This window comes from Tetrao urogallus, assembly GCF_951394365.1.
Source record: "Tetrao urogallus genome assembly, chromosome: 5".
NCBI lineage: Eukaryota > Metazoa > Chordata > Aves > Galliformes > Phasianidae > Tetrao > Tetrao urogallus.
In genome coordinates this window covers 42,419,008-42,443,694 of record NC_136818.1, presented here as the reverse complement: position 1 = coordinate 42,443,694, position 24,687 = coordinate 42,419,008, and the positions used below count along the sequence as shown (strand labels likewise).

Here is a 24,687-nt window from a genome sequence, read left to right as displayed (position 1 = left end):
AGCTTTTCAGAGGTGCTCAGGACTGCCTTTTGCCATTAATGAAAAGGGTGGCATATTGCTGCTTAGTACTTTGAGAGAAATCAAAGCTGTAATTTCACTATATTTCAGCTCTCCTGAAAAACTAGAGCTACCCAAGAGGCTGCATAACAATGACTAATCCTTTGGTATGAAACAGTGCTAGATTAGAACAAACTCCATTAAACTAAACGCTAATGTCGTCCAGACCCTTATCCTTTAAATTCCTCTTTGTTCTACAAGCTTACAGAAGGAAATGCAAGCAGCCAAAATGAGAAACTGAGCAACTGTTAGAAGGGATTTATGTCCATTGCTGCCCTTCATCAGGTTAATACTGACTGACCCTTCCTCCAATTCTGGCTGGAGTCCACAGCAATATCCATTATGTGAACTGTTATAAACTCATCTTTACTTCAAAAAAAGGGCCTAAGTGATCTTTCAGCAGTCTGAACAATGATAACAAGTAGCAACAAGTTTTGCCTTTGAGCTGCCTTCAGTGCCACTAGAGCTCGAAGTTCTTTCTGGAAGACCAGAAGAAATAGGAACAGAATGATGCGAGAAGAAAACTAGAGAAATGCTGATTGTGAGATACTGAATCGTTATTTCCTGGACTAATTATTTGTCTCACTGAGTATAACGAAATGTGCGCTTCTTACATAATATTCTATATTGCACTTCTGTTAAGATACATACCTACACTGATGTACCTCACTGCTGTAAGGCATCATTTAGAGTACCACACTATTCCTTCAAAAATTATCCAATTTCTTAAAAAATTGTTCTCATTTCTTTGCACCTCAAGTTCCTTCTTGTAAAAGAGAACAAATCTGTTGAGAGGCATAAAAAGGTCTCCTCTTCTGGGACAGAACACAAAAGCCAAATGCACTGAAAAACCAGCAAGTGGCCAGTCCCAGACAGCAAACCTGATGGGACCTCTTGCAGACCACATCACTGCTCAGGGGTTTGCTTTTGCTGTTTTTCTTGGGGTAGTAGCAGCTAACCACTCACTGACCCTTCCTGTCCTGAGAACTCTTTCCACATACTTAGATTTCATCCAGCTGTAAAATTCAGGTTATCAAACAGTTTTACTGTATGTCTGTGGTCTCAAAGCAAATGTGAGGAGAGAAGGTTAGCAAAGGGAAATCCAAAGCCTCCAGCAGGGTGAGGAGGAGCAAGAAACCCAGCCAGCGTCTCAGTCCCTGAAAAAACAGCAACTCAAAACATCCAGGGAAAACACACAGCAGGCAGTGCTGGACCACAGCCATGCTTCTCCCTGTGCCAGAGCAGGGCTGTGTTCCTCGTGCCCTTTGATGGTAGGAACTAGCACTGGAAACGGGGCACAGTTCACATCAAAACCTGTACTCAGAGGTGTCTGTAACTTGAATAAAGAAATTTAGAAGCGAAAGGTCACGGCTCAATGCATAGAACACAGAAGGAAAGCCACGTAGCAACTTCTAGTTAGGCATTAGGATAATGTGCGTATGTCGCATACAAGACAGCAACACATGGCAGAGCAGTAAGCTGACAAGTTAATGACTGCACTGCTTACCTCGGTACCTAAACAAAAGGTGTAAATCTGGGGGGGAGTGGGGGGTTTCCCAAGTAAAAGGAACAAGTTGATAATTTTGGAAACAGGTATCCAAAAATGAGCATCTGTCAGGGGAAAAAAATACTGTTATCACTGAATTCCAGACCTTTTAAATTTAAAGCTCAAAGTCAACATAATAGGGCACTGCTATTTCTCAAATGTCTGCATCTTAAGAGAGTTTTCTCTATATATTTGTATTGGGTGTATCTTAGAGGATTGCAGAGAGCTGTGAATAAGTCCTAAAATGAAAATGCTACTCAGGCTGCGTATATGTTTCCATAACAAAACATGTATTGAATCTGTGAAGGCTTATACAACAGTGACTTCTGCTGTGAAGGACTTGTCAAACAAGCATATATGTTATTAAGGTTAAAGCTTCCTGGTATTGCTCTGATTGCTCAAAATACTTAATATGCTTTAAATAGAACTTAACAATATGCTTCTGGCAGGACTGTTCATAACATGAGAAGCCTCGGTTCCTGTTCCGTGCCTACAGAGAGGGGTAAAGTACCTTACTGTAGGGGGGAAAAGAACAGGGATATAAAACAAGTCAAGAATAATAAAACCATGCTTTATCAGGAAATTCTGAATGTTTCATTTTAAACACAAGTGGATTCGAGAGGGTTTCTGTCTGATTTCATTACACTTTACAGAGCCAAAAGCAGATGTGGTTTCGGAGAACTTAATGTGTTTTAATTTTCTGAACACTTCAGGGTATTTCCTTCCATGTTTAACACTCCTTGCCTCTAAGGAAATAAACAAACAAAATTCCATAGAATATAACAGAGTAACAACCATTGGAGTTTTTAGGAAGTCACAGTAGTGTGGTTTCAAGAAAGAGCTTTACCTGTGAGAAAAGAGCCAATGAACCCTCACAAATCCTACTACAGTTATATTCTGGAAAACAATTACTAAATAAGAAAAACCATCTGTTGCCCATAAATTACAGTTAAATGCCCATCGGAAAAATATTTATTTAACAACTAAACAAAAGAACCATCTGCAGCACACTGTGCTTAAAGCCGGTTTTCTTGCCTGTGTATTTTGAATAGCTGGAAAATAACTCTGCGCAGGCTGAGCGCATCGAGCTACTCAGCACAAACCATCACAAAGGCTTTCCATTTTAAGTCATACCTTTTATAAGTATGACTTGACATCAAGCCAGTCAGCTTGATTCTCTCTCGTGCTTTTTGCATACTTTCAAGACTAGATTATTATTGTCCTGTCTCAACTAAAGGTCTATGGCCATACAAGGCTTAGTATGCCTTTGTTCATTTGGAGTGATTGTTACAAAGTAGCCCATATTAGGTGTTAAGAATTTACACACAAGAAATACTGCATTTACAAATAAAAAAACATGCAATGTTTTTCAATCTCTTCACAACCCTCATCATTGTAACCCCGATTGTGCATTACAGACTGCTGCATACACTATTTTAAGATTCCAGTGCTTTGTTTTTTATGCTGGGTGTGAAAGCTGTTGACATAGAGCCATCACTAAGGTTGCAAATTCTCACCACTGATCTTGCTAACACATTCTGTCTTAAGCAAGGAATTTTCGCAGAAGGCATACTTTATTTTTATTAAATCTAAAGGTGACTGCCTGGTTTGGGTTTTCATTATTGAAATTCTTCATTGCTTGCAAAAAAACAACAACAACAAAAAGCAAAAATAACCAACCACAAAAAACTAAGTGAAGAATGTTGTCAGACTTGTGACCTTGCAGATGACAGTTTAAACATCTACCCCTCATCTTAGGAGAAAAAATACAAATGGCTGTAAAATGAAGCATAACTATAAAAATAAATAGAATGTCAGATGTCCTGCTTGATGTGTCAGTCTGCATAAAGGGAGAGCTTCTCAAATTTGAAAACAAGATTTGATAAAATGCAAGTCACCTCCCATGTATTAATATTTCTGTTGAAGAAATACTTTTAGAAGTCTTTTTTCAGCTCTTGTATTTTTGGTTCTGGCTATATTAACACACTGAGGAAAGCAAGACTTAGTCTCATACACACCAGATTTATTTTTTCATAATGAATACATTCTGTCTAGTACACAGACTAAATATCCCCAAACAAAACTTTTAATGATGAGTAATTACATGGTATAGCTCAATTTTGAATAGCTGGCTTGAGACACCTTTGTATTAAGTATCTGGCTTCTATCCCTGCCAAGAGTGGAAAAGCTGCAAGGCTCTTCCAGATGTTGCAAGTCCAGATGCTCCCAAATCACCAGCCCAATCACATCATGTTGGGGGAAAAAAGAAAAGAATTTTTTGGGGGGAAAAGACCAAGAAAACTGAAAATGAGAATTTTTAATTTTTCTGTGAGAAAAAAATATTTTCCTGAAAGGAGTACATACTGTGAGATAGATGAAATAGAACAAGCCGTCCCATTGCTGAAGTTGAATACCTAACAAATCAAGCATTCCATTTTAAGCATCTTCAAAAATTTCATTTACTTTTTCCAATTAGAACTTTCAGACTCAAAACAGCTTTTTAAGGTAGTTATAGAAATACTTAAACAAGGCTATACTGAGAACCAGAACACTGTATGTGTACATAATCCATCAGCCTCATCCTAAACAGTCTGGCAGTTTTGTTTCACTTTAACCACGAAACTACAAATCAACAACTTACCTCTCTGAAGTACCACTGATTTCCAGAAAGTATTCTTGTTGTCTACTATATTTGCAGAGTTAAACAAAACAAAGCAAACAAACAAAAAGAACATCCTTCATATATTCTAATGGAAATCCCATAGGGGACAAGCTAGCTGACCCAACTTCTACTTTTCCTGAGATAGAGGACACAGAACCATGACTACAGAATTACAGTTTCACAGCATGAAGCAGACCAATTCAATGGGTTATGTCAGAACAATCCCTTATTTAAACAAACACATCTGACAAATAGCAGAAGGCAACAGAAAAATGAGATAAATCCTCTGAACAGATTTGGTTTGCATCTGATACCCTTGAAAAGTTGTCTCTGGATTAAAGACCTCCTTTAAGAATTCAACGGTGAAGTAACAGTCTGTTTCAAAGCTCGAGGTAAGACTGTGGCAGAGCTAGAAACTTTCTGTAAACAAAGCTTTCCTTGCTCCAATAAATTTCATTACTTTGTGCCAGAAAGCAGCTCTGTTCCTTTACCAGTGTTAACTTTAATGCCTGGAAAGCAGTATTTCCATTTGTTCATGTGGTAGTAAACCTGTTATTCCATTCAACCTATAAAAGGTGAAGAGAAGAGCCAGCAGGAATGAAGAACCTGTAAGAGACTTCAATGCAAGTTTGCTTAGCTTAATAAACAAAAGCTGAAAGTGCGCAGTATCACTCCGAGGCTGAGAAATTAAACTAGAACAAGGACAAATAAGTATGAAGGTGCTACTGATGCATGTAGTTTGGACACCAAAGTACTAAAACTAAGGGAATTTGGAAGTTTCACTATCAAACTACTGAAAGGAAGAAGATGCCTTTCAGACTATGGTTTAATTGTTTCCAAGGGAATTTCTATTTCAGAGTGGACCTCACTGCAGATAAACTAAAAAGGATCTTAAAGAGTCCCCACCTTCTAACATCCAGCAATGCTTTGCTATACTTCCTTTCCATCATATTGTATAGTACTGACTAAATCTTCTGAAGTGTTATCATACAGAGAGATCACAATAAAAATTGGCCTTTAGTGCAAAAGCAGGGTGGGAAAGAAACAAGACGTGAATTCTGGTGAATTCTAACATTTCAGACCTCTTCTTATAAACTGATCTCTTGTAACTTCAGTAGCAACTTAAGTTATACCAAAAAAGGTTAAAATCAGAATAACAACAGTTTATTTCTCCTGAAGGTCAAACAACATTTGTGAATTTCTGATTTGTAGTAAGTCATTTCAGCTATACTTCTGCATACGTTAACAGCACTGTGTTACTACAGAAAAAGAACAGTGTAGAGGGAAGTACAAATTAATTCAAAACTTGCAGCCTCTGTAAGCCACCAGAGGTGACAAAATCCTAAGGCAGGTGTGTGGACTTTCTCAAGTTGTCTTCTGTTGCTTACCAAGTCGTTTCTCTTACGAATGTAGTGCTGACACTGTTGGAAACATGGTAAGGCATTGCTTTCAGACTTGGAAGCCTTTCTAAAACATTATCCAAAATTGTAGACTGCTGCATATTCAAGTGAATCAGGCGCTGCTGCTCATGAAGATCATGAACAGTGAACATAATAAGTGCCTAGAACCAAATCAGTAATTAATAAAGAACTGCAGAGCATGCGTTATGAAACAAACTGACTTTGCATAATATCCTCAAATACTTCAGCATTAGATAAAAGGGTAAGGAAGAGAGAGATTATGTTACATCAGCAGTGGAAAAAAAAAAATCTTTCTGAGTTTAAATAAGCAAGTAGGAGAGCACTGCTAAAAGTGAAGAATCAAACAAGGAAATGGTGCAAATAGAAAGGCTGTGCTGCATGGAAACACACTTACATACCAGCAGCAGTGAGACTAAAGCAAAGGGAAAGGGAATATGCATCCAATCATAAAAGAAGGGTCTGGTTTTTGATTTACCCATACCAGTGTTCTCCAATAAACCAGAAGTTCATTCCTATTCCGAGAAAAATTTCAAGGAGCACTTGCCAAAGTTATCTATCTACATACACAAGCAGCAGTGAAGAAATAACAGAAAGGATAAATACAGCTGTAATTACTAGTCAGAAATCTCATTTTAACAGCATTCTGCTCTACTTAGCACTCTCCTGGGAAGAGGAAAACTCATCAAATTGCCAAGGTTTCCCCTAAAATGAAAAATATTTGCACACTCTTCTAAAGCACCAAGAGGACTCAAGAAGGGCTTAGCCAAGGTACAGTATGAAGCCCTGGAAGTCACGGAACTGCTGCCATGCCCTATAAGTCATCCAAGCACACTGAGGCCAGGACTTGAAACATCTTGCTAGGGTTAGCTCATGCAAAAACTGAAGCATTAGGAAGTATCAAATGGAGTACAACTGTGGATTGAAGCCAGTGCAGTCCATGCTTCTGAATTCAAGCATCTCCTGGAGTCCAAATTCTGTGGCTCTAAGGGAAACTCTGCTATGTAAGGTGGGGGCAGATGGAAGAAGACATGCAACAGATCTTACAGCTTCATTTGAGTTATTCTCTAGCTCTAAAGTACTCACTCTGGCCCAAACTGAATTACATTGTACCACCCTAAAAATTCTAAATAATTGAAAAGTGAATCAGTCACAGCAGGTCTCAAAAGATCACACCATAATTGCAGCTATTAAAGACACATTTTTTACTGCAGCACAAGACAGGGAATAAAAGCTGGGGTATTCACTTCACATTTGTAGCCAGAAACTCTGCAGGGTCACACAGCTCAGCCAACCTTACGTACAAGCAATACGCATTTGTAACTATGGGACCAACCTTAAGGGTTGTTGATGACTTGCAGCATGCATCACCATTCTGGAATTCTGCTCCACGTATCTGGGGTTTTCAAAATTGCGCTGCTTATTTTTGCATCACAAATCTACCTGGTACTAAAACAGTGTAAGCAATTGACAGCACATTCAAATCATATCTTCAAAGTAAAACACAAGTTTTTCTCTCGTGTGAGCCTGTAACTTAACACCACCAATTCCACTGAAACCATCCTCTCAAAACGGTGAAAGTAACTGTCATCACAGAACTACAAGATTAAAATCATACTTAGAGCCTTTGTGTTTATTAGAATTGAAACAAGAGATTTTCAGTCCTGTTATTGCTTGTACTACCTAAATATCAGACAAACTTCAAACTGAAACACTGAAGTTTATCACAGGTTGACTGTAAACACCGCCTTAAACTGGATTAATCAATGAGATGATTTGAATAAAGTAATTTTACTACTTGTAGAAAAATCTAGTCAAGTTATGAGGATTTTGATTGGCATTATTTTTAATGAGATAAGATGAATCAGCAGCAAAACCAGAAGTTCTGGGAAAAGGGCTACTTCCTCTGCAGAGCAAAGTCACTGCTTCAAGAAAGCTGACTGTCCCCTGCCTTCAGAGGAAGAGCACGGGGAAGATTATATAAGACATGTCACTCACATTTGCACTGAAAAGACTTCAAAAGAAAAAAGCCATTGCATATTACAGTGTAGTATTACCAGAGATATTTTAAAATGTTCAGCACTGAATGACTTGCTTTCAATCTTACAGAATTGACAGTTTTTTTTTTTTTTTTGTAAGAAATGCAGTATGTACCTAGATTAAGTTAAGGGTTCACCGTACTTGTTTTCAGAACTTTAAAGAAATCTTTTGGAAGCCAGGGAGGAGACAAAATATTATGAAAAGCCAGTGCTGACATTTAGGTAGTGGGGCTTTTTTGTTTGTGTTTTGGCATTGTTTTTTATTTGCTTACTGGAGGTAGTATCCTAGCCCTTAGAGATTCCCTCTATACAGTGAATGAGTGAAGGAAACAGTCATAAATCAAGACAGAGTATCTCTGAGAATGTTCACAGCAACTGATGTTATTTCAAGATGCTGGGCACAGAAAATAACCTAGTCAACACACACAGAACATAATGTTCTGGTAGTAAAACATAGCAATGACAGATAATTCATAGTAACGTGAAATGACCAGGCTACAAAGTATAAAGATATTGGTGATTTGATTTTTAAACTGATGTGAAGAGGTCTGCCTCTTCCCCTTCTACATTTTTGGGGGAAATCTTTCATTAAAAAAAAAAAAAAAAAAAAAAAATTCACATTAAATAATTCCACACTTTACATAGAGGAAAAAAATAAACAACAAAAAACTTATTGCTTCTATAAGAGATACATGATGTTGAACAAAATTAAGCACAAACTCATAACCGAATGAGATCCACTAAAATCAAAGAACCTTAAATGTATCTTTCTTGCTGTTATTAAACAGAATTACCATATGCAATGGATATAAAATATAAAACATTTGCAGTACTGAAAGGGCTACAAAATAACTTTCAGTATTTAGAATAGGATTTGGGTTTTTTAATTTGCAACATGCTTTTTATGCACATTGTATCTAAAAACAAAACAAAAATTAAGATAATATTTAAATTTCAAGTTGTTAAGCTAATCTAAAATTATTTGTTATGTAAGAAATTAACAACCACTCTTCTGAAAGCTTGTAAGGAACTGTTAGTTAAAACAGTGCAGAACAATCCCAGGTTAAGCTAGCATGTTTACGCTGATGTGACAGAAACTCCTATTCACCTGGTTGTGGATTCAGGTTGTGCTACTAAAAGCATCTCTTTGAATACTAAAAGAAAAAGAATATAACTTGAAAAGTTAAACATTTGCACATTCATCAGAAATGTACTTTTTTTTAGAGAAAAACACAGAGGCATTTTTAAAGTAAAACAGCAGAGACCAGAGTCCAACGGAAAAAAAATAAACAAAAATACCTCTCTTTAAAAGCGATCAAATGATTAAATAAACCCCAAACTTTACATTGACAGGTAAGAAAATTTTCAAGAAGAGACCAAGCACCATTTCTGTACTGCTGAGTTCCTGCTGCAGGCCTGGGACCTTCACTAGGCATTCAAAAACACCAAAGTCTGCCCTGCTGGATATTTCTATATTTCACAGCAATCTCTTTCGTTTCCAAACCAGTGCACATTTTTTCCACTGTCAGCGTGTTTCAAAAGAAACTGTCTATTGTGAAATGGAACTGAAATCTTAAGAGATTACATGCAGCCTTAAACATAATTCTGGAAAAGATCAGAAGACTGAACTTAAGCCACGAATACATCCCTCTGAGATGCATCTAGGAAAGCTGGTCAAAACTGTTGAGCACAATGACTGGCATCTGCTGAAAAGTATCATGAAACAAATGCATCACAGACTGGAAAAGGACCCATGTCTGATGTAGAAGGGCTGGCAGCTGCCAGACTAAGTCTGTGTCTAGCAAACCCTTGCCCTACTATTCTGATCACAGTTTGCAATGCAGAGGCCTGTAAGCAAGCAGAAAAATACTTGTCGATATATTAACAACATATGATACAGGTGAGATGGATTATATTCAGCCATTTTATGCCACAGTTTAGCTATGGGAAATAAAGTAAAAACTTACAAGCAGAAGGGGACATACTGCAGATTTTGTTCTCTAACCACATTACCTTTAAGGCATTGTCAAAACAGTCACAGAGCTATATTCTTATTTAAACACCTCGATAAAGTTCTTATTTTGAAAACAATGTTCAAATCTAGGTCCACCATATAGCATTATAAAATCAAATAGTGTGTCAAATAACTTAATGAGAGATAAAGGAATCTTACTCATGTTTAACCAAGCCCTCAACTCTACTTCCTTGTGATCAGTAGGCATGCATGGCATGGCTTTTACGGACTGACCTGCCAAAACCTGCCTATCCTCATTTAATTTGTACTCTGTTTGAAGGTGGTGCCAGAGTGGTTTTGCTGGCAGCTGTTTTTTGGAGGGAGTGTTTTTGCTTTTTTGTTTGTTTCCTGAAGAAATGCAGAGAAGGAGCATGTCCTGTCTCACAACCAAAGGCCAGTTGTAGGTACTCAGGTTGCTGACCATCTTCCAGTCTGGTTCCTGCTCAAGCTGATCATTTAGCATTTGAGAATAAAGCAACTGATGAAGCAGAAAAATGTACAATAATAACCTTTCCTGAATTTAAGATAACTATTAACAGAATAGGTTGGTGTATCTGAAGCATAAAGACTGACACATGAAATTCTACATACATTTTAACTATTAATAACTGCTTCACCATTCAGATTTTACCTGAAATTCAGGTAGGAATTCTCAGGGATACAAGTCTTGAAAGTAACAGTGATACATTCATTCTCCCATTAAATCCTGCATTTGCAGGAAACAAATAGGAAACAAAATATCCGTTTGAAATCCTTACATACCACTTGGCCACAGAAAGTTAAAAATACGCTAACAAAATCTCCTTTCCTGCCTCCAGCAGTTTTTAAAAGTCTTTGGCATTTAAGTACACAAGGCTGGGCAAAAACACTAAACCAAAATTTGTTTCTTTCAAGATGGACACTTAAACTTATATATAACTTTAGGCAAAAAATAAAATGTATTTTGAGACTCAACTAAGTCAAGTTATAGAAAGTGACCTTTATTTAGTAATCAGTTTCTTTAACTTTTTTTTTTTGATACAAAGTGACATTTTTATTTTAGTACAGAAAAATCATGTCAGAACAGTACCTGTCTGTTTCAGTTGTACCACTGAAGTCTACTCTGACCTCAAACTTTAAAAAAACAAAGAAACAAAAATGAAATAACTGAAAAATAACTGCTGTCCCTCACCATGACAAATACATGCATACCATCTTCTATTTCATTTATATATATACACACAGTATTACAACAATATAGTAGAATAGTAAATAAAATAATACTGTATATATATATATATGTTTTGTATGTATTACAGTTCAAAAATACTCTCTCTATATAGCATGTAACTATATATAGTACTTTGAACTATAAAATAGCATCTGCAAAATGGAATTTAAATTTAGGACCAAATGTTTCTTTGAAGACCTGTGCAAGAAGAATCCCTTTTTCATTTAAACAAGCTGCAAACAAAACTGTAGGTTGTAGTGTAAAACTATAAACCCCTACATAATGAAATGTTAGGAACAACGACTGAAAAGCAGTTCTACTGAAATTATATTTTAAAAACAATTAAAATACAGTACCCAAAAAACATGGCACAAGAGACAGAAGAGACAGGTAAAAAATCTGTGTTAGGAACACAGAGTCAGAAGTGCAAAAAAAAAAAAAAAAAAAAAAAAAAACCAACCAAACAAAAAGGAAACTGATACAATGGAGTTTGGTACAATAAGTAAGTATTGCAATCAAAACTAAACAATCACTTACTTTTTACAGTGAAAACATTAACAATTCAGTACCTTTCTACAGGCTTTTAATCAAAGCCCTAAACCTGTGGCTGCTCTTAAATAAAAAACTATGTGAATGCTACACACTGAAAAACAAAGCTTCAGAATTACCCTGCAAAATTGCACCAACGTAAGCTTTCCATATTTACAGTATCTGAAAGTGACAGAACACAGCATGCTAGGCCTAGCTTACGACTCTTGCCCACCTGTATTTATCCAGGCCCAACAACCAAAAATTGTTATTTCTCAACACACAATAAGTTTGGATTGTTCAGTTATATTATTACATTTAAATATCAGATTCATGCATAAGACAAGAAACAATGTCTTTGACAGACAAGTGTTGACATAATACAAACAGTGGTCTGCCCTGTAAAAGAGTGTACTTCCTTCTGAACTTACTCCCAAGACGTACCAATAAAATCCTGTATTATCTGGTTGTCAAGTCAATGTGCTTAGAAATGGTAAAAACTGCAGGTAAGAGTCATGTGCATAAACCATTCACTCATACTCAGAATTTCACTCTGCTTTGGAGAGTTACCTCATTTTGTGAAAGGACAAAGAGTTATAAAATAAAACAAAAACAACAAAAAAGACATTCAAGTAAACAGCAACAACCAAATACTTTTGAAAAGGTTTTTGTAAACTTGTTGTTCTACAGGGTTTTGCAGCATTGCTAAATTCATTATTTACGGACAAGTCCACACAGGCTGTAACCCACATGCCAACCTGTCACATGTATAGCAGAAGAGACAAGCTCGGTGAAGTGATCTACCCTTCCCAAATGCCTTGTTGGTTCTTCTTGTGTTCAGTGTTATCGTTCCCCTTCATGAAACAGGAATCACTTACTTACATCTTTATAAAGACAGAAACGGGCAGAGTCCATTGAATAGAAAGTTAGTTGGTTATTTACACCTGCAAAGCAGTTTCACAGCAAAAATAAATCTACAGTGGGCCAGCTGGGATCCACAGGACTTTGTTTTGTTCTTGATCGACAGTTGTCATAATCTGAGTGCAAATGCTTGAAAGGGCTCCTCCCTGGACAATGCCTAGAGAAAAAGATTTCCCCCCCCACCCCAAAAAAAAAAAAAATTAGGTCGAAACAAACAGTTATGACTAAGTACAAAGAGCAGTCTTGGGCATTTTTATGATGTTTATCAACAGATCAGAATTAATTTACTCAATACAATATTTTCCAGATGCATGAGTATTATAACAGGGAGAAGAATAAACAGAGCAAGGAGTCAAATGTCAGTACACAGTCCCTTCTGCTAGCTGTTGAAATAGCCCAGGGAAGCAGTAGAATTGATGGGTATAATTAACTAAGACAACTGTTTTGTTAGTCTTCCATATACTATTTTCAGAGGCATCAGGTGGCAGTTTAAGTCTAAAAATGGTCAGAACATACAATATAATAAGCCTTCTCTGTTCAGCATGTAGTGCTACAGGTTTTGAATTTATGTGGTAATATACATAGAGACTATAGCTGTAGCAACTAGGTACTATTTGCAAATATTAGAAACAAATTAAGAGGCAGCTTACAGAACACAGAGCAAAATAAAACAGCTGTGGTTGCTACCTCAACTCTTACTAGCAATTATACTCAAAGAACATAAGACCAATAGCAAGCAATTCCCTGAAGACTGACACAAGAGGTAAACAAAGAACACCCTGCATTCTGCCCTTGCTAAAGATACCAGTTATAAGTAGTATTATATAAGAAGTAAAAGGCCAACACTGACACAGAAGGGGAAAATGTGGAACCCTTAAGACTTAAAAAGTGATAAACTTAAGAAATACATCAATTAAACATCTGGCCTAACACTAATGCTGAAATTTGGATACAGAATGCAGAAAAGAACAAAGCCTATGAAAGGTGATTAATGGCATTTAGGAACAACTTAGATTACAAGTTGTGCTTATAATTTGGTACAGGAAACAAAGCCAGTTCAAATGATTCATAAGCAAAAAAAAAAAAAAAAAAAAAGGCAGCACTTAAAGTAGTCACAGAGTTTAAGTTGCAGAGTATCCCATACAGCTTCATGAGGAAGCTACTAGACCTAATACGCTTAACTACAGCCTTATCTTATACACCAAGTTATGATTTCAACAAGCTTACACATCAGTGCAGTTTGAACAGCAATCCTATCTGACTACCATCATCTGGAAAAGCTGATGACAGCTGGAGACTGCTATACTAACACTAACAGAGGGAGGCCCTCCCACAAGCCACGTGAGAAGGCACATGAAGCACCTTGTTTAAGCGAGTCCACTTTCACTATCAGAGTGAGATTATAATACAACAAACGCCTTAACAATTAGCAGAAGATAGTGCATGAACATCATTTAGATTAATATTTGTCTTAGGATACACCGTGACAGCTCTATACTAAATGTATCCTTCACCTTCCACTCCTCTGCGCTTGGCAGGTATATTTCAAAATAATTCTGTAAGAATCCCATTGTTTTGAGAGCCTGAGGTTGGGTTCTGTTTGGTTTGGGTGCTGTTATTTTTTTTTCTTCATTTTAAGTTGTGTTGCCATTCACGTTAAAATGGATAGGATTCCACCGTTACTCTTTTGAATGCATATAGAACCATAAGAAAGTATACTCTGAAACAAGTACAGGCAATTTATGAACACAGCAGCATTCCCCTGGGAAAATATTAGCTGCAGTCTAAGATTTGAGTTACAAATCTAAAAGTGTTAAAAAGGCCTCTGACGTTTTTTACTTTAAATTACAATGCACTTTTAAATTAAATTTAAATTACTTTAAATTACAATGCACTTTTTGTTCATTAGTTTGTTTTTCTTTTAACATAACTACAGAACAAATTATTCCTTATATGTAATAAAGCTGACAACATTATTAAATTATCTTCGCTGTAGTTTCGGTAGTCTGGGCTTGTAATAAAATATTCTCAGATTCTCCTTCAATCTCCTAAAAATCAAAACACATAAAAGCAAAGGGCAGCACATGTATCTAGAGATTTTCTCTCCCAGAGCATGAGGTTGCCAAGTATGGAAGTAGAATGAAAAAACAATAGCCAACCAACTAACCCCTTGAATCAAACAACATATTTCAAATTACAGTATAAAGTGAATAAATTGCCACAGTATTTCCAGTGAAACACTGATTAGATACTAACCTGTAAAGTACTTGCTATACTCTTGTTCTATTTTTTGAGCTGTCTCAAACTGTTCTTTGGAATGTTTTTGTGTAACTTTGTCCCTCAGGAAGATCGGGTCTTTTTGCTCTCTGCAAAAAAAGAAAACAGGAACAAAGAGATAGAAAGAAAAAGATCATTATCATTTTTTTTTAATTTGACTTGAAATACATAATTGCCTTTAGTTTGGTGAATGTGAGGAACCAATTAATTTGCAACCATAATGCTGTGAACAGACTGCCATCTACTGTGGTTCAGCAGTATTGACATAGGCATGAGAATCATTTCTGTTCTACCGATTTCTATTTGCTGTAAAAGAGCAAGAGTCTTCCTTACATCTCAGAAACTGGGTACAAGCTGAAGGAGAAAGAACACTAGTGCTCTATACACAGAATTAGAACCATGGCCCTGCCCATTTAAAGGGCCTAAAATAAAGAGCACTGTGCTAATGGAAAGTAAGAGAATATTCTCCTCATTTGTACCTATTTCTCTGTCACCTTATATAAGACACATCAATGAGGTCAGTGTTATACAAACTTGTGAATAAAATAAGAAAAAACATAAGGAGAAGTGGCAAAAAAAATCTTCATTTAGATCAAAGCTTGTAGTACTTTTCTTTGAATAAGGCTTTGATTTCCCAGTAGGGGGATTCTGTAAAAGGAGGCAAAGTTTATAATCAACTAGTAAAGTCATATAGATATGCACTGACCCAAAATAACTATTGTTCTTTATAAAAGCAAGAAATAAGGCAAAATTTATTTTATAAATAAAAATAATTACAACTTAGTTAGCTTCAGTGCTGTGAGGGATTGTGAAATTATGCAATCTGGAGGTGGGGAGAAAAAAAAATAAATACACAGAATGCTGACAGAAGTTGTAGTAAACAAAAAAAGTTTTTCAGAAAGACCTTAGCCGCCCAGAACAGGCAGAGGCAAGTGCCAGTTCATCTTACTTGAAAACTGTTAGAAAGCTTTCCTTCCCGACACTTAAAAAATAAATAAATAGCTTTGATGCTCAATACTCCATTTTCAAACAGGCTCAAGCTATTATGATATGACAGCTTCATTTATCATTCCATATCATTCCACAATCCTAATGAAATACACGACAAAACTTTGTCTTGCTCATATTTGAAAATGGTGATACTTATCTTCTTTATTAAACAGTCCTCATATTTACTTAAAGATCAAGAATATTAGTCTTCAACTTTCAAAATAAAGATGGTAGAAGTAAAACAAAATTACTTCTTAATACTTATGTAGGGAGATTACGTCACTTTTCCCACTTCTATCAAAAGGTACAAATGCTTCCTAAAATATCAGCGGAAAGACCGAGGTTTTTAACTCCCAGATTCTGTTCCTGACTATATTTAAAAAAGAAATTCCCAATAACTTAAGGAGCACTGCCTGACAAGACCACAGTACATTCACTCTATGGAAAAGGTTGACTTCCATTGCTGCTTTTACTGGAGAACAAAGGTGGTAAAGTCAAAGTTAAGGATCAGTTGTCCAAATTGTAAGAGAGGAAACTCAGTGCATTCTCACACTTGGCCCCACTGAGAAGGATGAAGCTCTTCATTTAATCCCCAATATTATCATGAATCACAATCATATCTATCTTATGGCTTACACAGTGGTGTGACTGAGAACCTGAATACCTCCTTAAGCACACAGAGTTTGTTATATGTTGTTTGATTTCTGAACGATTCACTTAATTGTAATGCAATCAAAATAAAATCAAGATCATGTGCTTCACAGGTGGCTTTTGTGAGGATTAATTTCTGCATTTGATATACAGTTAAGATAAGTAGGATGAAAGAAATAACAAAGACTCAGAATTACTTTGTTAAAATAAACATCACAGAACTACATCCCTCACAGACTTACTTGATTTGTTTAGCATTTTTGTAGCGAATAAAAATTACTATAGGGTAGATATGAACACTGTGGAGCCGTTCGATGGCATGAGGAGCGATGTCAAGCAGACAGTGACAATCCTAAGATTAAATGTAAATGAAAAACATTCTTTCAGTTAGAGAGCACAAGCACACCTACAAATCCCCCACTTCTTCCTTTACTTAAATCACAGCAACCTAACACTTTCACAGCGTGTTTAACATTTAGCAGATACTGAGCAATTTGCACCCATAAGAAAAACTGCAAGAAGTTGCATTTACAAAAAACATACATCAACAGAAATCCAAATATTTAACGTATTAATGAAATGAAAATCTCATTATATTTATCTCAGATTGAGATAAATATAATGCTTTTTTTTTTCCAAATTTAAATAAATTCATTTGCTCTTTCAGAAATCATAAACAAACAAGAGTTAAAGTAATAAGACTGTATAGTTTGACAGAAAACTATAAACAATGAATAGATTTTTATTAACATCTGTTAATTAACCTGTTGCCAGGATCATTATGTTCACAAGATAGTTATGACTGCATTAAGTCAAACTGCTTAAAAAAGCGAAACAAGCAACTAAACTCATTTTATAGGGAGGCAAAACCTATAGACTCTAAAAAAAAATTATTTTTAACTTTATATAATAACACTGCAAAAGAACATGCACATTCCAAGACGGAATCAAGTGCACCCTCAGCAAGTTTGCTGATGACACCAAGCTGAGTGATGCAGTTGACACAGTGGAAGGAAGGATGCCATTCAGAGGGACTCAACAGACTTGAAAGGTGGGCCCGAGTGAACCTGATGAGGTTCAACACAGCGAAGTGCAGAGTTCTGCACTTGGGCCAGAGGAATCCAGGCATTTATACAGACTGGAAAGAGTGATCCTTGAGAGCAGTCCTGCAGAGAAGGACCTGTGAGTCCTGATGGATGAAAAACTTAACATGAGCCAACAGGGAGGTGATTGTTCCTCTCTGCTCTTGTGAGGCCCCATATGGAGTACTGTGTCTAGGTCTGGAGCCCCCAGTACAAGACAGACAGGGAGCTGTTGGAGCAGGTCCAGAGGAGGGAGGACCACAAAGATGATCAGCAGGCTGAAGTACCTCCCCTACGAGGACAGGCTGAGGGAGCTGGGCTTGTTCAGCCTGGAGGAAAGAAGGCTGCAGGGTGATCTCATTGCAGCATTCCAGTACCTAAAGGGAGCCTACAAACAGGAGGGGAATCAACTCTTTGAAAGGGTTGATAACAGCAGGGCAAGGGGGAAATGGTTTTAAGTTGAGGGAGGGAAGATTAAGGTTGGATGTCAGGGGGAAGCTCTTTACTATGAGAGTGGTGAGGTGCTGGAACAGGTTGCCCAGAGAGGTTGTGGATGCCCCATCCCTAGAGGTGTTCAAGGCCACGTTGGATGGGGCCCTGGACAACCTGGTCTTGTAATAAATGGGGAGATTCGTGGCCCTGCCTGTTGCATGGGGGTTGGAGATTCATGATCCTTCCAACCCAGGTCATTCTGTGATTTCTACAAAGATGGACTAACATGAAACTGTATTTAAGTAGTTACAATAATCACTTTTTTTTTTTATTATTTTATTTTATTCAGTGGCCTGGGGAAGAATTTGCTGGACAATGCCAAGACAAAATTTCCACTTTTCCTGCTCCTTAGAATGACTATATAATGCAAATTTTACCAAGAACTACAGCATTAATAGTGACTCACCTTTTCTGTTATCTCCTTTATTGAAGCAACAGTTGTCACATCAAAATGTCCACTCCTCCGTTTATAATCTATAAATAGGCAATCCTTCACACCTCTCTCAATGGCTTGTTGGGAAGCTTTCATAACCTCTGTTACATGGAATCAGAAGAGAATCACTGCTCATTCCTATTTTTTAGGCACAGAACAAGACTAACAGAGTAGCCTGTAAATGAAGATATTCCTTTTTTCTGCCTTTGTGCTACCATTTAATTCACATACAGATGTTACCATCTAACACAGAAGAAATTAGTTATATTCCCATACTTACCAAGAGGACATCTGCAAAATTTTCCTGGGGATTCTTTGACCAACATGTCTTTCACAGCATCAAGTAATGGTCCTAGAATAAGCACAGGTCTAGGAGAGGTACAGTCCACTTTCTGTACACGCTGATACGCCAGACTTGCAGAATCTACACCAAAAAAAGAATTATAAAAGTAGATATTATTCTCCTGGCATTCTTCAGATAATGTGGTAACTGTAATTGTGAAAACGACTTCACATCTGCTTTTCAGCAGAGAAGGGCCTTCAGAAATACAAAAATGCTAACTATATCAATTACTGCAATTTTCCCAACCTGACAGCTTAAAAAAAGACATTAAAAAAAAAAACCAAAAAAACTGAACCTCACAATTCCAACCCCTCCCATTTTTTAAAAGGAATAATTCCTAGTTTGTGTTAATATTGTGAACAATATACACTAGTCACTTAATTTGTTAGGTTGAAGGGAGTGTTGTAATCAATACAACTTTTGTATAGCAATAAACAAACTGAAGATTTTTGAGTGTGCCCAGGATTTCTGCCTAGATTAAGTGATGCGGACAGAAATTGAGTAGTTGGAAAGAATGACTGAAACAATGCATCAAAATGCACCAAAAGCCCTCTCTCTCTGCAAATGAAACATCAGTGTCAATTATTAGGAATAAACTACCAAAAAAACCCTTTCTTAAAAAGAGTTTGACAATCTGGCTTACTATTTAATACAGGTTTTTTTGGGGTTTGTTTTTTTTTTTCTTTGCTCCTGCAAGAAATGTACATTTATCATTTACATGAATACCATAGAGAAAGGTAGGTTATTTGTTAAATGTATTGCTGCAGACAGTTGAAAACAAAAAGATACCCTCTTGAGTACAACAAAGGTACTTGCCATCCAAGAATGGGATTGAGTCTGTGCTGATTGTATCGAGAGCAAGCAAATCCTTTCCATCTTTGGAACCACTCCGTTTGTGTTTATGCTTTCTCCTAAAAAATGACCTTCGTGCTGCTGCTGACAATGTCTTGGAAGAGCTGTTCTCATCCTTAGTCTCAGACATGCTGTGTCTCCTATAGAATTCCTGATCCATCCTGTAGTAGAAGAGTTACAACATGGAGAAGAGACTATTAGAAGAAAATATAAAGGAAAGCAGAGGGACTAACAAAGAAAATGTATAACTTGGCAATAATTAATGTGATTTTGGTAATAATTTAAAAATGTTAATTCCTCCATGTCCCTGAGCTGTTCTACCAACATTATGCAATTGTGTTTGATGCAGTTTTCCATTAACATTTTTCATTAATTAATGACTTTTAACTTAACTTGAGAAGTTAACAAGAAGAGAACTTGAGAACTTAACAAGATAACTTGTTAATTTCATTAACAAGTTTTCAATTAACCCCACTAGACCTGCTGTTCACAAACAGGGAAGGTTTGGTGGGAGATGTGGAGGTTGGAGGCTGTCTTGGACAGAGTGATCATGAAATGATAGACTTCGTGATTCACGGTGGAGCCTGGAGGGGGAATAGTAATACTGCTACCTTGGACTTCAGGAGGGCGGACTTTGAATTGTTCAGGGGACTAATAGGGGGAGCCCCCTGGCATTCAGTCCTAGCAAGCAAAGGGGTCCAAGAGAGCTGGTTGCTCTTCAAAAAGGAAGTCTTAAGGGCGCAGGAGCAGGCAGTCCCCCTGAGCTGCAAAATGAGCCGGCGGGGAAGAAGACCGGCGTGGATGAATAAGGAGCTATTCCTGAGGCTCCGGGAGAAAAAGAGAATCTACCGCCTGTGGAAAGAGGGACAGGCCACTCAAAATGAATACAGGGAAGTTGTTAGGATGTGTAGAGGTGAAATCAGAAAGGCAAAAGCCCAGCTTGAATTTAACCTAGCTGCTGGTGTGAAAAGGAATAAGAAACTCTTTTATAAATACATTCTCAGTAAGAGGAGGACAAAGGAGAATATCCACTCTTTGCTGGATGAGGCTGGGAATGTGACCACTGAGGATAAGGAAAAGGCGGAGGTTCTGAATGCCTTCTTTACGTCTGTCTTTAAAAGTCAGACCAGTTATCCTCAGGATACCCCTCTCTCTGACCTGGTAATCTCGGCCGGGGAGCACACTAACCCCCCTGCGATTCTGAAAGAAACAGTCAGAGACCTACTGCTCCAGCTGGACTGTCACAAGTCGATGGGGCCAGATGAGATCCACCCAAGAGTGCTGAGGGAACTGGCGGAGGTGATAGCCGAGCCGCTTTCCATCATCTGTCAGCTCTCCTTGTTGACTGGTGAGGTCCCAGATGACTGGAGGCTTGCCAATGTGACTCCCATTTATAAGAAAGGTCGTAAGGAGGATCCGGGGAACTACAGGCCTGTCAGCCTGACCTCGGTGCCAGGGAAGGTTATGGAGCAGATCGTCTTGAGGGAGATCATGCGGCATGTGCAGGGTGACCGGGGGATCAGGCCTAGCCAGCATGGGTTCATGAAGGGCAGGTCCTGTTTGACCAACCTGATCTCCTTCTATGATCTAGTGACCCATCTGGTGGATGAAGGAAAGGCTGTTGATGTGGTCTACCTAGACTTCAGCAAAGCCTTTGACACTGTCTCCCACAGCATTCTCCTGCAGAAGCTGGCAGCCCGAGGCTTGGATGGGTACACTCTTGGCTGGGTGAGGAGCTGGCTGGAGGGCCGGGCGCAGAGAGTGGTGGTGAATGGAGTCAAATCCAGCTGGCGACCGGTCGTGAGTGGTGTTCCGCAGGGGTCGGTGCTGGGGCCTGTCCTCTTCAATATCTTTATAGATGACCTCGATGAGGGCATCGAGTGCACCCTCAGTAAATTCGCAGATGACACCAAATTGGCTGGAAGCGTGGATCTGCCTGGGGGTAGCGACGCCCTACAGAGGGATCTGGACAGGCTGGAGAGCTGGGCTGGAGCCAATGGGATGAGTTTCAACAAGGCCAAATGCCGGGTCCTGCACTTCGGCCACAACAACCCCAGGCGACGCTACAGGCTTGGGGTGGTGTGGCTGGAGGACTGCGTAGAGGAAATGGACCTGGGGGTATTGATTGATGCTCGGCTGAACATGAGCCGACAGTGTGCCCAGGTGGCCAAGAAGGCCAATGGCATCCTGGCTTGCATCAGAAACAGTGTTGCAAGCAGGAGCAGAGAGGTGATTGTTCCCCTATATTCAGCACTCGTCAGGCCGCACCTCGAGTACTGTGTCCAGTTTTGGGCCCCTCACTGCAAGAAAGATATTGAGGCCCTGGAGCGTGTTCAAAGAAGGGCAACGAAGCTGGTGAGGGGTCTGGAACACAGGCCATATGAGGAGAGGCTGAAGGAGCTGGGAATGTTCAGCCTGGAGAAGAGGAGGCTCAGGGGAGACCTTATTGCTCTCTATAACTTCCTGAAGGGAGGTTGTAGTGAGCTGGGGGTCGGCCTCTTCTCTCGTGTCATTAGTGATAGGACCAGGGGGAATGGTTTCAAGCTGCGCCAGGGGAAATTCAGGCTGGACATGAGGAAGTATTACTTTTCAGAAAGGGTGGTCAGGCACTGGAATGGACTGCCCAGGGAGGTGGTGGAATCACCGACCCTGGGGGTGTTCAAGGAAAGACTGGATGTTGCGTTGAGGGACATGGTTTAGTAGGAGCTATTGGGAATAGGTGAACGGTTGGACTGGGTGATCTTTTAGGTCTTTTCCAACCTTAGTGATTCTATGATTCTATGATTCTATGAACATCACTATCCACAGAAAAATAAAATCACTGGTACTTTACAAGAACAAGTGCTGCGCCATTGGGCTAGAGCATATTTTTGCTGTGGTAACTCTCACTTTCTGCTCTTGAATTATCTATCACAACATTGGGCTATGAGTGTTTTCCATTTATTATTCAGTGGCAGTATAATTGAGTTGGTAGAGAAATGTATTTAAATACATCTCCCATAAAATGATTTCTGAGAATCAATATCTCCTAGAACTAACAGAAGCAAGCAAGTCTTACATCAGCTATCATTCGTCAGACAATTTTGAAGACTGAGGTAAGTAACTTGTATGGTTATCACTCACATATATTTACTAGGAATCTGTCCTCTTTCCAGTTTCTGAGCATTCTCATCTAGCTGCCAAGCCATCCAGCAACCAAAGTTTCCTTGTGGTAAAGTATCATCAACATACAAAATGTCATCCTTCTTAAAGCTTAAGTCCTGTTCCACCTCTGCCACACGGTCATAAAGTGCTCTGGAAAGAAAGACATAAATATGCTCTTCAACTGATCTCCATCAACTGAAACACAGAACAAGTTTCTTCAAAGAAAATGGAACAGATTAGAGCACGGAAGTTTACAATGAAACATGCAGACTTACTATGTTACAAATTGTGTATTCACAGTCAAAGAGTCTAGCTGGGATAAATTATTAACTTTGAATTTCTAAAAGGTGGCAAAAGAGATGTATAATCTCTTTTGTGATAGTCAGTATCATCCTAACCGCTTTACTTTGTTATTATGTCATGCTCAAATACCTGATAAAGAATCCATCTCCAGGAAGCTCTTTTATCCTATTAAATTCCTCAATTCTGTATTGAGTCTTTATTTTGATATTTTCTCCAGGTTTCAACATTTCGAGGTAAGCTTCCTCAGCTGTTTTAGTTCGCATATCAATGGATCCATACTACAAAAACACAAAACCCTTAAGCGTGATACAAATCTTAACAGACAACAAAATTAGGTGAGCTTGAAAAACCATGTAAAACGAGTCTGTTTTTCATAATGGAACACCCTACATACAAGCAAATCTTGTCACTTACCTATAGCAGTTAGTACCTTAAAATGTCTATCAGGAGTTGCGATAAAAGGCAAAACACAAACTGAATGTAGTTGGCATAACCAGGAGAGACAGCTTACACTTCTTTTAAGTAGTACGGAAGCATAAGCTGAGAACTGCAGAATTCAAACAGGAAATAATTTTTTTTAAGGGAAAAAGGTTGCCTGACGGAAGTCAGAAAATTTCTAAGCAAGATCTACATCTGGATACTTGAGACACGATGGGAGAATCTCAACAGTCAGAGAGTATTCATGTTCAGCCATATCTGAAAAGCTTATTAAAAGAAAAATATACAGCATCTTAACAGTCCTGTCAAGCAGAGAAATAGTCTTGTGTCAAATAAAGGTAGTAAAGTCAAAGACATTTCATGATTTTCCCCAAAGTCCGATTAGAATTTCATTGTGTTAAATTCAATAGTCTTCTGTTTCGCAGTATGTTCCATACTCCTATCTTTGTTGTCTGTACAGAATTGTATTCAAGATTTTCCATTTAGATAAGAATAGCTGTTCATAATTCCAAGTAGAATATATTAGTCCTTCAAACTCATGCAACCTATGCTCTTGGTGGCAGTTCTCCAGGTCTGTATAATCAGATCTTCATACATTGCAGTCAGAATAAAGGTTATGCATCATTTTCACAGTTTTCATGTTAGGCTCACAAAACATTTCCTATTGCAAGACAGCAAGATCCTCTGTACAACTTCCTCTTTGTACCATCCTAGACATTTTGTCTGCATGCAGTAAAGTTTTCTTAACTTACCTCAAGTATCATATCACCCAAAACTAGTCCATCAGGTCCTTTAGCTGGGCTATCATCATCTACATCTGATACAAATATTCCATACAGATTTCCACCACATATCTGGATCCCAAGATCCACTTGGGATTTTTTAACAACAACAGTTCTTGGTTCAGGGGTCCTTTTGTTTGTGTCCACAGGGCCCCTTTTGATAGGAAGAAATAACAGATATAGTTCAATTTAAAATCTTGCATGAAGAGCATACAATCAACTAGCTGCCATGAAAAATATACGAGGACTGCTCTGACAGTAATGTCTCCTATTTTATTATGTTGTTGCACAACAACAGAGGCAGATGTTAGTGGTATGGCAGTAGAGGTTGAACCTTCTCACAATATTCTGTTACATTCTGTTGCTGTGCAACAGATGGCAGCAGAGGGGCAGTGTGACAAAATAGCATCTGACATGGAAATGCAAATGAAGCAGAGGTATGGAGTTAAATTTCTCCATGCAGAAAAAAAAAAAAATTCACCTACTGACATTCTCTGATGTGTTG

General features: G+C 38.1%; 1 protein-coding gene across 1 annotated transcript in view; it reads right to left on the bottom strand.

The window, feature by feature from the left end:
• Positions 1–12,448: 12,448 nt before the first annotated feature.
• Positions 12,449–24,687, bottom strand: part of DLG5 (discs large MAGUK scaffold protein 5) — a gene marked incomplete at both ends in the record, with an annotated part of 103,852 nt that continues 91,613 nt past the window's right edge. The window contains 9 exons of the mRNA XM_079536557.1: positions 12,449–12,552; positions 14,652–14,761; positions 16,556–16,665; positions 18,294–18,421; positions 18,601–18,744; positions 19,480–19,676; positions 22,639–22,809; positions 23,092–23,240; positions 24,153–24,336. Of these exons, the coding sequence (XP_079392683.1) occupies positions 12,449–12,552; positions 14,652–14,761; positions 16,556–16,665; positions 18,294–18,421; positions 18,601–18,744; positions 19,480–19,676; positions 22,639–22,809; positions 23,092–23,240; positions 24,153–24,336 (1,297 nt within the window). The remainder of the gene's footprint in view (positions 12,553–14,651; positions 14,762–16,555; positions 16,666–18,293; positions 18,422–18,600; positions 18,745–19,479; positions 19,677–22,638; positions 22,810–23,091; positions 23,241–24,152; positions 24,337–24,687) is intronic.